Consider the following 14,476-nt stretch of genomic DNA (forward strand, 5'->3'; position numbering starts at 1 on the left):
CACTGTATGTTAGTTGGTACATAATGAATTTTTTAGCTCATCAGTGTACCATTTAGTGCATTAGAAGGGTTAATCATCAAATACTTATATGTCATTTACCTAAATGATTGGTTCAATCACAGGAATAATTATTGATGAAGACTACTGACAAGTAAATTAATGTCAAATGGAACATGTAAAGTGTATCAATAAGCCATAAAAAAGCAAACATACAAACAGCTCAGAGTATGAATTATCATTACAATAAATAAATACTCCCGAGTCAAAAATGGCATGCTATTTTTTTATTGTTTTCTAAATCTACACATTTGATATTCAAGTTCTGAAAACCATGCAAATTCATTTTGAGGGTAAGGCATGTGTTAAAATGACACTGATATGACAATTACTCATCTAAAAGGAATGAAATAGTTGGCCTAAACTAATCACAGAGCTTCACAGATTAATGTGATTATTAAATTCTAAAAGCTAATAACCTGTCAATAACCAGCTCAGTCCTTTTGTTCTGTAACTGGACAAATACTTCTTTTGATGAAAGATAATATAAAGTATTATTTTATGAGTTATTAGATAACACACAACAATAATGCAGTCTTCACTGGGTACCACAAAGAAGCAACTACTTAGTGCCATAATTAAAAGATTCCAATCCAGTTAATGATTCATTCATTATATTAATGAAAAGATATTAACTATTAAATACCCATCACAGTATGATTATTCAACTAAAACAATATGATCCTTATACTTTGTACATACATATTTCTTCCTACTTGTGACTATCAGGTGTGTGCTTATAAATAAAGTTACTTCTAAAGACAACAGCAGATCACTGGGGTGATTGTGATGTACTTACTAACCCATACATTCAAATATAGATATTCCAGTAAATGTGGGAATAACAATGTAAACGGAATCTAAACAATTGTTTATATTCACATTGATTTTGAGCATTTCTGTCCTCCTGCTTTGTTACAGAGGTTTAAATGAAAGGTTCCATGATGCTTTCCTCCCCAAATAAGAAAAAATGATACAACAGTTTAGGAATAAATAAAATGGGTACATTTTCCTTCAGTGATGGATATTTTTCTTCTTCTAACAATACACTATCTTGAATTGTTATGTAACTGTTTCATGTATAAATAGTTCAATTTGCTCATTTATTCATTCAAGAAATACTGGCATGCTGATTATATGCACAAGTCTCCTCAAAGAGATTTTAGTATAATGCTTTGTTCACAGGAAGCACACAATCCTTATTGGATGAAACAGTCATAACTGCTAAAAATGCAGTAACTAGCAGGCTGCTGTATTTTTTTCATAAGTGGCCATATAATTAAATATACCGATATAGCAGAAAAATCAACCATATTAGGGGAAAATGTACTATATTCCGGTTCTGATTCATGAAATGCCATTATAGCTAAGAATGTTTTCATAAGCTTAGCTCTTGAACCAACAGGTGAGTAGACTATCAAATTCAGGGCTGTAAATAACAAAGTATAATGTACCTACTCTGGCTAATAACAGGTATACCTATTTCCAGGTGTTCAGTAATATAAAGAATCAATCAAGAAGCATGGAAAAAAGGAAAGATAAAATCAAAGCTTCTTGGGCCTAACCCTGGGCACTATTAACTTAACTTTCTTAAAGTCATACTAAATTATCTGTTTAGTGCTTCAAAATATAACCATAGGGAATATTTACTTTTTCATGCAGAAAAGTGGCTCAACAATGGTTGTCAGTGGAATGTTAGCTGCTTTAGTTCAAGGGACTGTTTGTATTGTCTTTTTAATGCCCAGAGCACAGCAAAAGGCCTTGCACATAAAGGTGCTTAATAAATGCTTGCAAAATTGGATTTATGGATTACTCTATTTTATACATTATTTCAGTCTCCCAAAAAGGAAATTTTATTTTGTAGAAAGAAACTATAATAGTCTCATTTTCTTTATATTTGGAAACAATGCTTTTAATATTTAACAAAAGGTTCATTACTCTCAGATTTAGCCTTAGATTTCCACTTTAAAACACAAGGAGCCAGTTAACCACAAAAACTTTTAAAAATAAAAACTGGAATTCTATTCTTTCAATTGTTTTTTCCTCAAAGTTCTTAAAAACTAACTACTAAATTCTTGTTTGATGGGCTTTTAAGAAAATCTTGACTTTGAAGCATAATAATAATGACCTTTTTTTTCTTGTTTCCCTTAAAGAATGCTTTCTCTTTCTTCACCAAAACCTGCACTGTCAGAAGAGGTCACCGTATGAAGCTCTGAAGAATCTTTTGAAAGCCTTGTGTAATTTGAACGTTGGCTTCGTTTATGGGTCATGCTTTTTAGATTTTCATTCTGAATACCACTTGAATTAGAACTGGAACCAGGCCGCATAATAACTTGAGAGATATCCCTAATTCCTTCTGTTTCATCAAAATTTTGGTTAGCTCTATTGGACGGAGCAGTGTTGTTATTTAGGGTCATAGTACTGGGTGTTCGATTCAAGTTATAGCCTTTTTGACCAGTTACAGCTGGCCAATTTTCCTCAGGGCTACTAGCTATCAAACTGCATTCTGAAGGACTCTTCTTGTCTTCTGAGCAAATGGACATACGTGCTACAACTGGATCTTGAAGGCCACTTAAGCTATGTGGTATTCCCTGTTTTCCATTGTGGCTATCATCTTCAAGTTCTATGAGGTTGGCCTTTTCAAGATGAGAATCATCAGTAACTTCATTGTGAAGAGAATGATTTGGAGAACTTTCATTAGACCTTACTCCTGAATCAGAGGAATCTTTTTTGTCTAGGAGGGCATCTGATAAATACTCTTTTGCTTTAATGAAGGTTCTAATAGGCTCTGTGCTTTGTTCTGGAGATTTGGGCATTCTATCTACTTTTCCTTCTGCTTTTTTATCTTTATCTTCTTTGAGAAGTGGAGTATTATCTGATTCTTCTGTCCCAGACTCATCTTCATCACTTGGAAGTTTCTGATAGCGCAACCCACTTCCTTTTAGTTTTAAATCTGTCTGGAAGAGGCTTGGTCTTTCTGAAGATTTCTTTCCTGGAAGAAGCTTACTTCCAGACTGATCAGATTTTTCATCTTCTTCAGTGATAGGATCCAAAGGAGATGCATCATTAGTGGAAACACCTGAAGATGAATAATCTATAACATCTCCCCTCTTGATCAAAAATGACTTCCTTGCATCATCTTGTTTCAGTTCACTATCCTTTCCTTTTTCTTGCTCTATAGAGGAATGAATGGAGCCCCCTGATGAACTCTGACCCATATAGTATAGCCCTGTGCTGTGTGGAGAAGATCTGCCACTAATTGTTGCAGAACTTGCGCCCCCTTCTAGCTGAGACATCTGAGCAATATATTCTCTATAGGCATCTCTATATTCTGCCTGAACCTTATCAGTAAGTTTTGAGATTTCAATACTCGAATCCTGTGAATTGAGACTTGAAAGACTTGGGGTTCTGCGAGTTTGTGACTGTGAAGACAGAAAAAAGAAAATACTTTAAGAATTCAACTAAGTAATAGAGAAGAATAACAAATACCAGGAATTGTGAAATCCTAGAGTTCTCAAAAGTAATTTAAAATTATCAACATATTATGAAAAATTAATGTTATTCCACTGAAGTTCTATAGCTTAAGCAGTAGTTTTTCAATTCTGACATTATTTTTAAATTACTTTATGTAAAGACTTTTAGCAAATTCATTTAGAGAAATATTTTAAAATACATAGTAATTAGCACTTGCATCATCAAACAATCTTGGCACTTTCTTTTTATATCTACAAACTGTCACTTTGGTTGGTAAGTTAATAAGAGTAATAAAATAGTGTCATGGAAGAAAGGGAAAGAAGCAGGAGAGATAAGAAATCTTTTAACATTAAAATGTCAGTTTTCAACATAGTTTCAGAAGTTACTTCTCTAACAACTTTGAAAGATTTAAGAATTCTGATCAATGTAATGACTAACTAGTCCAGAGGACTCATAATGAAACAACCTACCACACTATCTGATAAGAGAGGTAGTGACCTCAGAGTGCACACTGGGGCATATGTTCATTAGGTTATGTGGGAATGTCCTAAATGTTTTGCTTGCTTATACATATTTATTATAAGAGTTCTGTTTTTCTTTCTTTTTTTTTTAAGGGGGAGAGGGAGGTGGATTTTCTTTAACTGAAAAAAAATTTTTTTTTAAATAAATTGCACTCCTACATATTATCACTCTGAACTTCAGACAAGTCTCTAAAACTGTAAGTTATAGATGAGTTGAGTTAAGTAAAGTAGAGGAAAATTACACACAATGGTTTCCTGCATCAAATAAGTCATGGGTCCTTAACATATGGACCATCACTATATACTGCACAGTGTCAAACACAAAAAATAGCCAATATTACTTGTTTGTGACTGTACTTTTCCACTCAAGTACCAAATTCAGGGAAGAAAAAGGTATAAGGAAAAACACATAAAGTGAATAAATGATGCAAACGAATAAGAGAAAGGAGCTACAAGGTTTAGAATTGCATTAAAAAAGATGAGATGAGACGAGAGAAAAGGTTTTCAATCAAGTTGGAATCAGAGAATTCTAGAGAGCTGCTAATGTCATGAAGAAAAAAAAAACTTGTCTGTGAATGAATCATTTTTAACATTTAATTTGAAAATGAAAAATCCTTCTTAATACTCCCTAAAGTAGTAACCAATTCTCTTCTTGAACACCTCCATAAATGGGCAATCACTATCTCATGAAGCTGTTTAATTCCATTTTTAAACAGCTCCAAGTGATAGCAAGTTTTTATAGTGAGCCAAAATTTGCCTGCTGTGACTTTCACCTGTTATTTGTAGTTCTTACCTTTATAGTAAAATAGATTAAATATAATCTCTCTTTCATATAACAGTCCTTCAAATATTCAAAGATAGCAATCACAATCCAGCTTTTCCAAGTCTTCTCTTCTTCAGAATAAATTTCCTTAATTTTTTCAACTATTTCTCTCACAATATGACTTTATGTCCCCTCACCATTTTGGTAGCCCTTCTCTAGGTGTAACCTTGTTTGTCAATGTCTTTCCTGATGTGTGGTATTCAGAATTAAAAATAATACTCCATGTATTCTGATCCATAGCACTGTAGGACTATTAGTTTTTTTTATTCTGGATGCTTCTATAAGTGTAATATAGCTTAGAGATCAGAATTACTTTAAATTTAAAAGGATTCAATAAGTGACAAGGAAAATATGGAGTAGGAAAACAAGCACAGAATCAAAGGAAAGGGGTAAGAAAAACTAGAGGAAAAAAGGTAAAAAGTAAAGATGTGGAACAATACAGTGAGCCTCCAATGAGGGAGAAATGTCTTGTTTACCTTCTTATATTCACTCACAATCTGATATTGATTACAAGAATTCTACCACTTATCAATTTAAAAAAAGGTCAGATTTTAGGTCACAGTAAGAAACATGAAGCACAGAATATAGATGAATTCTAAAGATACTAAAAACAACCCAAAAAGTAGAAAAGGAGCTAATCATGTTGGGAGGGTGGGGGACAAATAAAGGAAGGAGAATAAAGTTTTGACCTATTCTCTCTTTTAACTAGTCTTTTTAAAAAAAATTCAATATTTTTAAAAAACTCTATTTTCTAACTTAAAAAACAACAACCCAAAACCCTAGTTTTGGCTCTGAGTTGACAGGCATTAAAAGCTAGACTCTAACAACTTACTATGAAAGGAAGACAAAATGAAGAAGGAATGGGACACAGAAATTTTTTTAAAAAAAGGAAATACAAGAGAAATGAATAAAAATGTTTCCCATTAGTTCAAGAAAAAATTATCCTTATTAAATGAATAGTAGACGTACCATGAATTATATGAACTGCTTCTCCTGAATATTTTTTCCTTTAAATTGAGTTTCCTTATAGCTGATTTCTATTTTTCATTCTCTCAAATTTGTCCTTTTATCTTTTCCCTTTTCTTTCCTTCATTTCCTGAATCCTGCTCATGAATTCCTTCTCTGGCTCTTCTTTCCCTCATTCATCCTTTTTTGCTTCTCTCTTTCCTCTTCCTTTTCCTGCTCTTCACCTGTCCTCTTTCTTCCTTTTTTGTAGCACATCCAGAGAAAGAGCCTGCATACTAAAATATCTATCATTGTTTTTAATATGTTCAGTTATATTTAACATCAGATGAGACAGTGTGATTATAAAAAACTGCTATAGTTTTTTACTATTTTGTGTATATACAGTTCTGTAATGAACTTAAGTTTTAACCATTCATCACTTAATCTATTCCAATTTGAAAATACCAAATGGAATGAAATATGACCAATATTTTTCCTGCAAACAATACATTTTCCTTTTACTTCAGACTCTAAAGGCAAAATTTAACAAGTACCTGCCAACTTAAATTACTGTGGCGTGGTGGAGCTTCATCAAGACCAATAGTGTTCAGTTCTTCAAAACTGAAGTTCAATGTGTAGGGAGTGTGACCAGAAAGCTCCGTATGTGGCAATTCATTATGTAATGAACGACGAAGAGATTCGCCATGAGGGACCGAGATATCAGCATGTTCCGACATTACATGTGACTCTTCAGGAACTGGTTGGTTTTCTGCATTTCTCATATCAAGTACCTTAACAAAACAAGGAAAAACAGTATTACTGGTGCAAGTGGAAAACCAGGTTTTAAAAGTTATTTTTAAAATTCCTGGTTATATTAGACAGCAGGAAATCCGAAAATATATTTTAAATAAATTTCAAACAGTATATATGGCTACCTATAATGCCTTCAGTAAGTAATAATGTAATAGATACTGAACATTTTAAATTAAGAGCAACACTGCCCTATAATTTGTACACTATACTATCAGTATTACTTTGAAATACAATTGAGATAAAGAAAACAATGTGATATTTAATACAAGCCAGGAAAATGAACAAAGGTGCTGTAAACTAAACTTCAGCATAAAGTACATTTAGGTGTGGTTTGGCAAACACCTATATATAAAATTAGAAATGCTATTAACGTTCTTCAAATATAAGGAACAAATAAATACTTGGATTACATTTTACTGGATTAATAACAGGAACTACTTCAACTACTATTTATTTTGTACCTATCCTTTATACATGTATATGTGTACATATTCCCCCTGATAGAAAGTAAACTCCTTGAGAGCAGCTGCTTTTTTATTTTTGTCTTTGTTCCCCTAGCACTGAGCACAATGCTGGACACTGAAGAGGTACTTAATAATTTCTTGGTGGATTTCTTACTAGCTTTTGACAAAGAAGTGAATAAAAATTTTCTTACCGTACTTCTGAAAAGATGCCAGTCCCCAAAATGCATGTTCATTTCTTTCTTCAACTCATCAATGTTACACTGAGCCAGTACACGGCCATTAATATTTGCCTGATTAAATTAAAAATTGAATAAATACATATAAACACAAAAGCAACACGAAAGATTTCTGAACTAAACATTTAATCAAATTTTTTTTTTTTTGCTTAGGCAATTGGGGTTAAGTGACTTGCCAAGGGTCACACAGCAAGTAAGTGTCATGTGTTTGAGGCCAGATTTGAATTCAGGTCCTCCCGACTCCAAGGCCGGAGCTCTATCTACTGCGCCATCTAGCTTCTCCATTTAATCCATTTTTAAGATAAGTGTTACAGATCAGAAAAGGTTGTAAAGAAGAATCATTATTCATTATCATTTTACTTTAATAATCAGGATATTATTCCAACAATTTCGAAGTACTTTATTAGGCAAAAGATGAGTAAGTCATAAGCCCATCCATCTCTGCTTATTTAAATCCTACTAACACTTTTAGGGGTCAGTTTAAGTAGTACCTCATTCACTCCAGATTTTTCCAGTCTCTGAACTCTTATAGCACTTAATGTCTGCTTATTTTGGCAATTTATCATGTCCTTCATGAATTCAAAAATCTAACTTCATCAGTGTGGAAACTCTCTTCCAAAGCAAATCACAATATACTTAGCAAACATTTCATGAACAGTAGTCACCCAAAAATGACATTCTTTCATTTTAACCTTCTCACGGGACTCCCTCTTGTACTCAGCTAGCTGATTCAAGAATGAGTATTTGTCACGTAATCCTGTATTTCAAGTCCCTTCAAATTTGTAGGTACCAGTAAAGCATGCACACAGGGAGGACAGCCTTTGAGAACGCAGGCTCACTTTCATATCATGATTAGAGATTAGAATGGACTTTGGTGGAGGAACTACTTATATGCTGCATTATAATTTAACTTTTTTTATATACATATGGGAAGTACAATTCTGTAGTAATATGAGACCACTGGAGGTCTTTAAGAAATGGCTGATGTAATGGGGATTTTTTTTCAGATACGAGTTGCAGCAAATGACTACTGAGATTCTTTCCAACTCTGAAGTTCTGTGATTTTGACACCTTCCCACCTGTAAAGATGTCACTGTGATATAAAACTAGACAAATTTGGGTTTTTTGGGGGGTTATAACTATAATCATCAGGACTCTCAATCCATTAATTTATAGCAATTAAATACACATAAATGTTTGTCAATCCTTACTCAAATCTTGGTCCTCAACAAGAATAATTGCCCAGCACTAAAAGTTTGAGAAGCAGGCATTCAAGAAAGAGATAAGTAGTGGCATGTGCCACCCCCTTGACCAGCAACTCCTCTAAGAGTAGATTCTACTGAAGCCCAGGACCCTGGGAAACAGTGCCCATTATCCCTGTTTCCAGCCCAGCCCCTGAAGTAATCATTCAGGGAAGCAAACTTGTGGGAATGGGGTTCCCTATCCCTATTAACTTCCCCCAGCAGGGCAGAAAAATCTAGCCTATATGAAGAGCAAGGAACTCTGAAGGAAAAAGAAGGAAGCACATGCCAAGCAAATCAAACCATCCACTGACTCAACCATCACTTCTAATAGCTATGTTATAGCTTCTGACTCCTCAGGAGCCACAGCAGATCCAGAAAAAGAAAGTTCTCACCAAGTCATTGGCACTGTTCAACATAAACACATATGGATGTATCCAATGAAATGACATTAAAGAAAATGTGTCATTGTCATTTTTGCCATTCTACCCTAAAGTTCATCAGATTTTTCTATTTGACTTGCAGCTGAAAACTATCTCTGCACTTCTATTTGTGCACAGCACCCTCACCTCTTAACAAAGTACTCTGCATATAGCAAGCACTTAATACATGCCTTTTCTTTCATTTATTCATTTATTCAAGAATAAGGAACAAGTTTATATGATTTCTCAAATACAGTAAGAAAAGATAGGGTAGGGGCAGCTAGGTGGTGCAGTGGATAGAGCACCAGCCCTGGAGTCAGGAGGACCTGAGTTCAAATTCGGCCTCAGACACATAACACTTACTAGCTGTATGACTCTGGGCAAGTCACTTGACCCCAACTGCCTCACCAAAAAAAAAAAAAGAAAGAAAGAAAAGAAAAGAAAAAGAAATCATAGGGTAGTTTATCTCATTTGTGTAGAAGATACTTTATAATCTCTTTTAAATGGCACACTGTCCTGTTTGAAGGTTCTGGAAAGGAGGCACGGATCCTTTAAATGTATAAAAGTCTGTATCAAAGGCCTGGCTATAACTTAAAAAAAAAAACAAACAAATCAGCAAAGGTTCATAACAAGCCAATCAAATGCTAATTTTAAATTAAGTTTTACACAGATTCTAATTTCAAAGATCAGGGGAATTAGTTTGGTGGAAGACAATTATTCTCTGCTAATTAGAAAAGAATCATTCACCTTATATATCTCTTTTTCCAAAAAAGCCAATTCCTTTAAACAGATATAGAGAAACTGAGACAGAGAGAGCTAAGTAAGCACCAGCTAGCACACGGTAAAAAAAAAAAGCCCCACACTACTAAAATATTTTCATTTAAAATCAACAACAGAAGAAAAGTTTGAGGGATTTTAATAGATGGCAATAAACAGGTGCTAAAAGTCAATTAATGGTAGCTAATCAAATTATAGGCCTACTGGCTAGGAGGACACATAACTCTTTCCTTCAGTATAACTGTGCCAACCCAAAATCATTAGTGAACAATTACACAATCATAAAGCTAACAGGTCCAAAAACATCAGTTTTTTAAAAAATTGCATTAAATCTGACAAATTTTGATAATTATTCAAATCATACAAATAAATGAAAAATGAGAAAGAACACAAAAGATGAGGTTCTCAACTGAAAATACAGCTAAAAATCAAAGAGGTAATACCATTTGACTACAGTAATAGTTTCTTAAAATGCTCTTTATTTTTAGATATCATACTCATTTTACAAAATAACGGGAAAAACTGAAAACTTGAGATAATGAGGATAGAACCATGTTTAGATTTGGGTTTTTCTGCTCTTGAGGGAGTACACTTTAAGAGGTTAAATTCATTGGCTTCACCGTCTTTATACAACCTCATTTTCTCTCTTATTTAAATATTAGTCTAGTATATAAATATATACATCACCTTTTTTATTGTTGCACAGTACTGTGGTATCATACTTTGGTCTAGGCCCTCTATTTGTTTCAGTTTCTCACACACAGAATCCACATTCATTGAGTTCAATGTCACTGACTGTCCTGACACTGTTCCCTAGGGAAGGGGAAAAAATATACATTTACAGTTATTTTTAAAATGTTTTATAGGTACAAAGTTTTGTGATGCAGGTGTGCAAAATCTCATGGTGTAGAGCTATAAAAACATCACAATTAACACTGAATTCAATAATTTAAGAAATTATCATAAGGAATGGTCCAAAATCACTTGTACTCATAAAATGGGAAGGGAATATTACTTAAGACATAGTACAAAATTATTATTTTTTTTCAAAATTATTTTAAAATGTTGGATTGACAATGTGTTGCCTCACTATGGAAAAGCTGTAGTTTCATTCAAATCACAAATTTCTAAAAAAGAAAACAGAAGGCTACGACATTTAGCCACCAAGCAAGCCCAAGTGGAAGAGTGTTTTATGAATATGCCTTAATCAAGAGCAAGAACAAAAGAGATAAACTTTGAGAAAAGAAAGTATAAAAAAAAGCTCACTTATTACATAGAGAATCCAAGTGTCTACAAACACCAAAAGAAAAAAAAAACTCCCAAATACAATTATTTATGTGTTTCCTCCCCAATTCTATAATGCACCTTATAGAATGCCTTAACCAAAATAAAAAAACAAACATAAAAATCCTAAAGATTTCTGGTATCTGCTATATTTTAAGTAAATGGTGGTAGAATTTCAAATTTCCCTTGAAACAATGCATGCAGCCCACCATGAAAAAGAAAAGTAAATTTACTTCTTAGTTATGTCATTAGTTGAAGATACCATAGTGAAAAATTTTAAATCTATTATTTAAAAGGCAAAAATAAGAGTAGCTTGTAATAGTTATTTTATAGCAAGAACAGATCAATATGGAGTGATATACCACTTTTCCTGCTCCCCTCTGTTGATTCTGCATCAGGATAGGGATGTGTAAACACTACAGGGAGAATAAAGAATGTCTTTAATTCTTGTACTCACCATCATAAATACCAGCTGGGGGAACTTGATATATCACTCTTAGTAGAAACCAAGACCATTCTAGAAGATCATTTAAGAAACCTACCTCCAAGTGAAAATTACGTGATCTGAATTACAAAGGATAGCCTCCAAGACTACTGTAGAACGTTGTTAAATGTTAGATATTAACATGGCATTGAACTCCAGTTGAACCATACACAAAAGACATTTGTATTTGTAGGTGTATGCCATCCACTCCACACACACTTATAAGTACACTGTATTTTGTGTATACGTATGAACATGTTTGGAGTAATAGATGAAGTCATACAAATGGCACTTAAATAACCCCCTCATGATTTCCAGCAAATTAACAACCAACTCCAGCAAATTGACAATCACATCATTGACAGAAAAAGATGAGGAAACCATGATGTAGAACATACTGGAGGTAAAAGCATTCATTTTATTTAAAAATACATAATCACAAAGAAAACACAGATGCAAAGTATATCACAACAAAAAGAGTAGGGTATCAGGTGCTTCAGAAAAACAAAAAAAAATTATCAATATTTCTACAACAAAATTATAAGTATTATTTACTTTTTAATGTTTGGTATAAGTATTATTTACTTTTTAATGTTTGGTATTATTTTAACTGAATTATGTCACTGAATATCAAATAAATCCTAAAAGAATTGTATTTCCTATAGAAAATACTATTGTATACAATATCATGAAGCTTTTTTAGGGAATATCAGTAAAAAGCAAAAACATACTGAATCACATCATAGTCTTAAAATTATCTTACTCATAAAAATGTTAGATTCAGTTAAATTAAAATTTTAAATCAATAATCATTAGTCTATAATTTAGTAACAAACACTACTAGCTATGTAAAAGGCAAGAATATATTCAAAAAGCATAGATTTAAATATTTAAGATATATCTAGGGAACACTTTATTCATTTGTCTAGACAGAGGCAGATTACTAGGCTAGAAAGTACATCTATGGAATGTATTCTATTCTCTCATCGTGAGGCAACTTTTAACACTAGGGAAAAAATGTCTCCATGTAACAAGTACTATTCAAAATAAATTACTAGTTGAATAACAATATATAGTTATGTGTAAAGGATCAACATGCTTACTATTAGATAAATGAATTTTAAAGGCACAAAAGTCTGTAATAGATGAAGAACTAACTAAATTTAAAAATCCTCAGAGAGCAATACAGATCCATCTAAGACCAAGGAAATCTAGGCAAGTGCAAGCTTAGTTTAATAAAAAATTTTATAGTCATAAACAATGATAACTATCATTGTGGTTAAAATATAATGTAAGATAATATATATAAGAAAGGTCCTTAGAGATGAATTGGTCCAATCCCTTGAACTTAAGAAGGTGAATGTTTAAACCATCAGTGAAAAATAACAGTGTATCCTTAAAGATTTTGTAGTGTGCAAATATTCCAAGAATTCCCTCAAAGACTGTAATTACATGAAAGATGTAATTGTAGGCTATTAGTAGGTTCTAGATACTTTAAAGTAAGTAGTTTCCCTAAATAAGCAATAACTTGTTCATTTAAAATTCATTAAGTTTTATATTTAGATAAAATTCTTATTATTCAATAAATTCAAAAAATCTAGGAACATTTATAAAACGTAAAATTTCATATTACTGTAGATACTATGTGCTCTATGATATATTTATTCTTTGCTTAGAACTATAGTTGAATGTGTTTATAAAAATTCACTCTAGACTACTTTTTAGAACAATGCACAAAATGTTTTTTAGTCACCTGCCCAACTTGAAGATACAAATCTTCAAAGGCTAAGAAAAATGTAATCTTTATTTAAAAAAATGAATAGACTGATACTAGGTCCAGCATTATATTCAGGCTAATGTCATATGATAAATTTTTCACTTGATGAATTTGCATAGGAAGAAAGAGAATTCTAGGATACAATATAGCTATTTAAAAAATAAAGCCTTTACACTGCAGATCACCCTTTACTTTTGGATACTTTGTTCTGTTTTCACGACATCATTATTTCCTGGTTCTTCTATCTAACTTCTCCTCTTTCTCCTTGTGTTGATTCTCACTCAGGTTTCTCCAGCTAACAGTGAGGGGTCTCCCAAAGTTCTGTCTTACGCTATGCTATCTTATCTCCTCTCTCTATACTACGTAATCTCAATTCCAATGATTTTCATTTGTATTTCTATGTATATGGTTCTCAAATTGACTTCTCTAGCCCTAATATTTCTAACTTCCAGTCTCACATCTCCAACTACCTTCTAGATATCTCAAAGCAGATGTCCCAGAGACATCTTAAATTCAACATGTCCAAACTGAATTATCCTCTCATCCCCAAGTTTTCCTTCTAACTTTCCAACTAATGCTAAGGGTAGCACCATCCTCCTCCTCCTCATCAAGACCCTGTTGTCAACTTTGACTCTTCACCCTCTCTCATACCCCTGATAATCTGCTGCTAACTCATGTCCATTCTGCCTTCTTTCATTATATCTCGTATATTCCTCCTTCTCTCCTCTGACTTATGACCACCCTTGTACAGGCCTTTATTACTGCATGCCTGGACTACTTTTGCAATAGTGTACTTATTGGTCTTCCTGCCTCAAATCTCTCCTCACCCCAATCCATCTTCTACTCAGTTGTCAAAATGATCTTCTAGAAAGAAAGATCTGATTATGTCAGCCTCCTATTTAAAAAACTACAGTGTGGGCATGAACCTCCCTTCCTGAGGACAAAGCTATCCCAGGAGCAGACTGTATAACAATACTGGCCCTTGATGGTACTACTAGAGTTGGAAGAAGCTAGAAAACTGAATGCTGGTGAAGAATTGGTACTTTCTGGGTCCTCAAGGCCATACATTTTATAAACTACTCTTGTCTTCCCTTTGGGCCTGGACTTCCCGTCCTGAGGAGAAAGCTACCCCAGGAGCAGACTGTATAACAATAATGG

General features: G+C 33.2%; 1 protein-coding gene across 3 annotated transcripts in view; it reads right to left on the bottom strand.

The window, feature by feature from the left end:
- Positions 1-269: 269 nt before the first annotated feature.
- The window catches only part of KIDINS220 (kinase D interacting substrate 220), a 174,665-nt gene continuing 160,458 nt past the window's right edge, over positions 270-14,476 (bottom strand). For all 3 annotated transcript variants that reach the window (XM_027840312.1, XM_027840310.1, XM_027840309.1), the window contains 4 exons: positions 10,461-10,586; positions 7,289-7,387; positions 6,375-6,611; positions 270-3,479 (listed from right to left, as the gene is read on the bottom strand). In XM_027840312.1, coding sequence (XP_027696113.1) covers positions 2,205-3,479; positions 6,375-6,611; positions 7,289-7,387; positions 10,461-10,586 — 1,737 coding nt within the window. In that variant the 3' untranslated portion in view covers positions 270-2,204. The remainder of the gene's footprint in view (positions 3,480-6,374; positions 6,612-7,288; positions 7,388-10,460; positions 10,587-14,476) is intronic.

The sequence above is a fragment of the Vombatus ursinus genome, unplaced genomic scaffold, assembly GCF_900497805.2.
Source record: "Vombatus ursinus unplaced genomic scaffold, bare-nosed wombat genome assembly UNPS02014841.1, whole genome shotgun sequence".
Taxonomy (NCBI): domain Eukaryota; kingdom Metazoa; phylum Chordata; class Mammalia; order Diprotodontia; family Vombatidae; genus Vombatus; species Vombatus ursinus.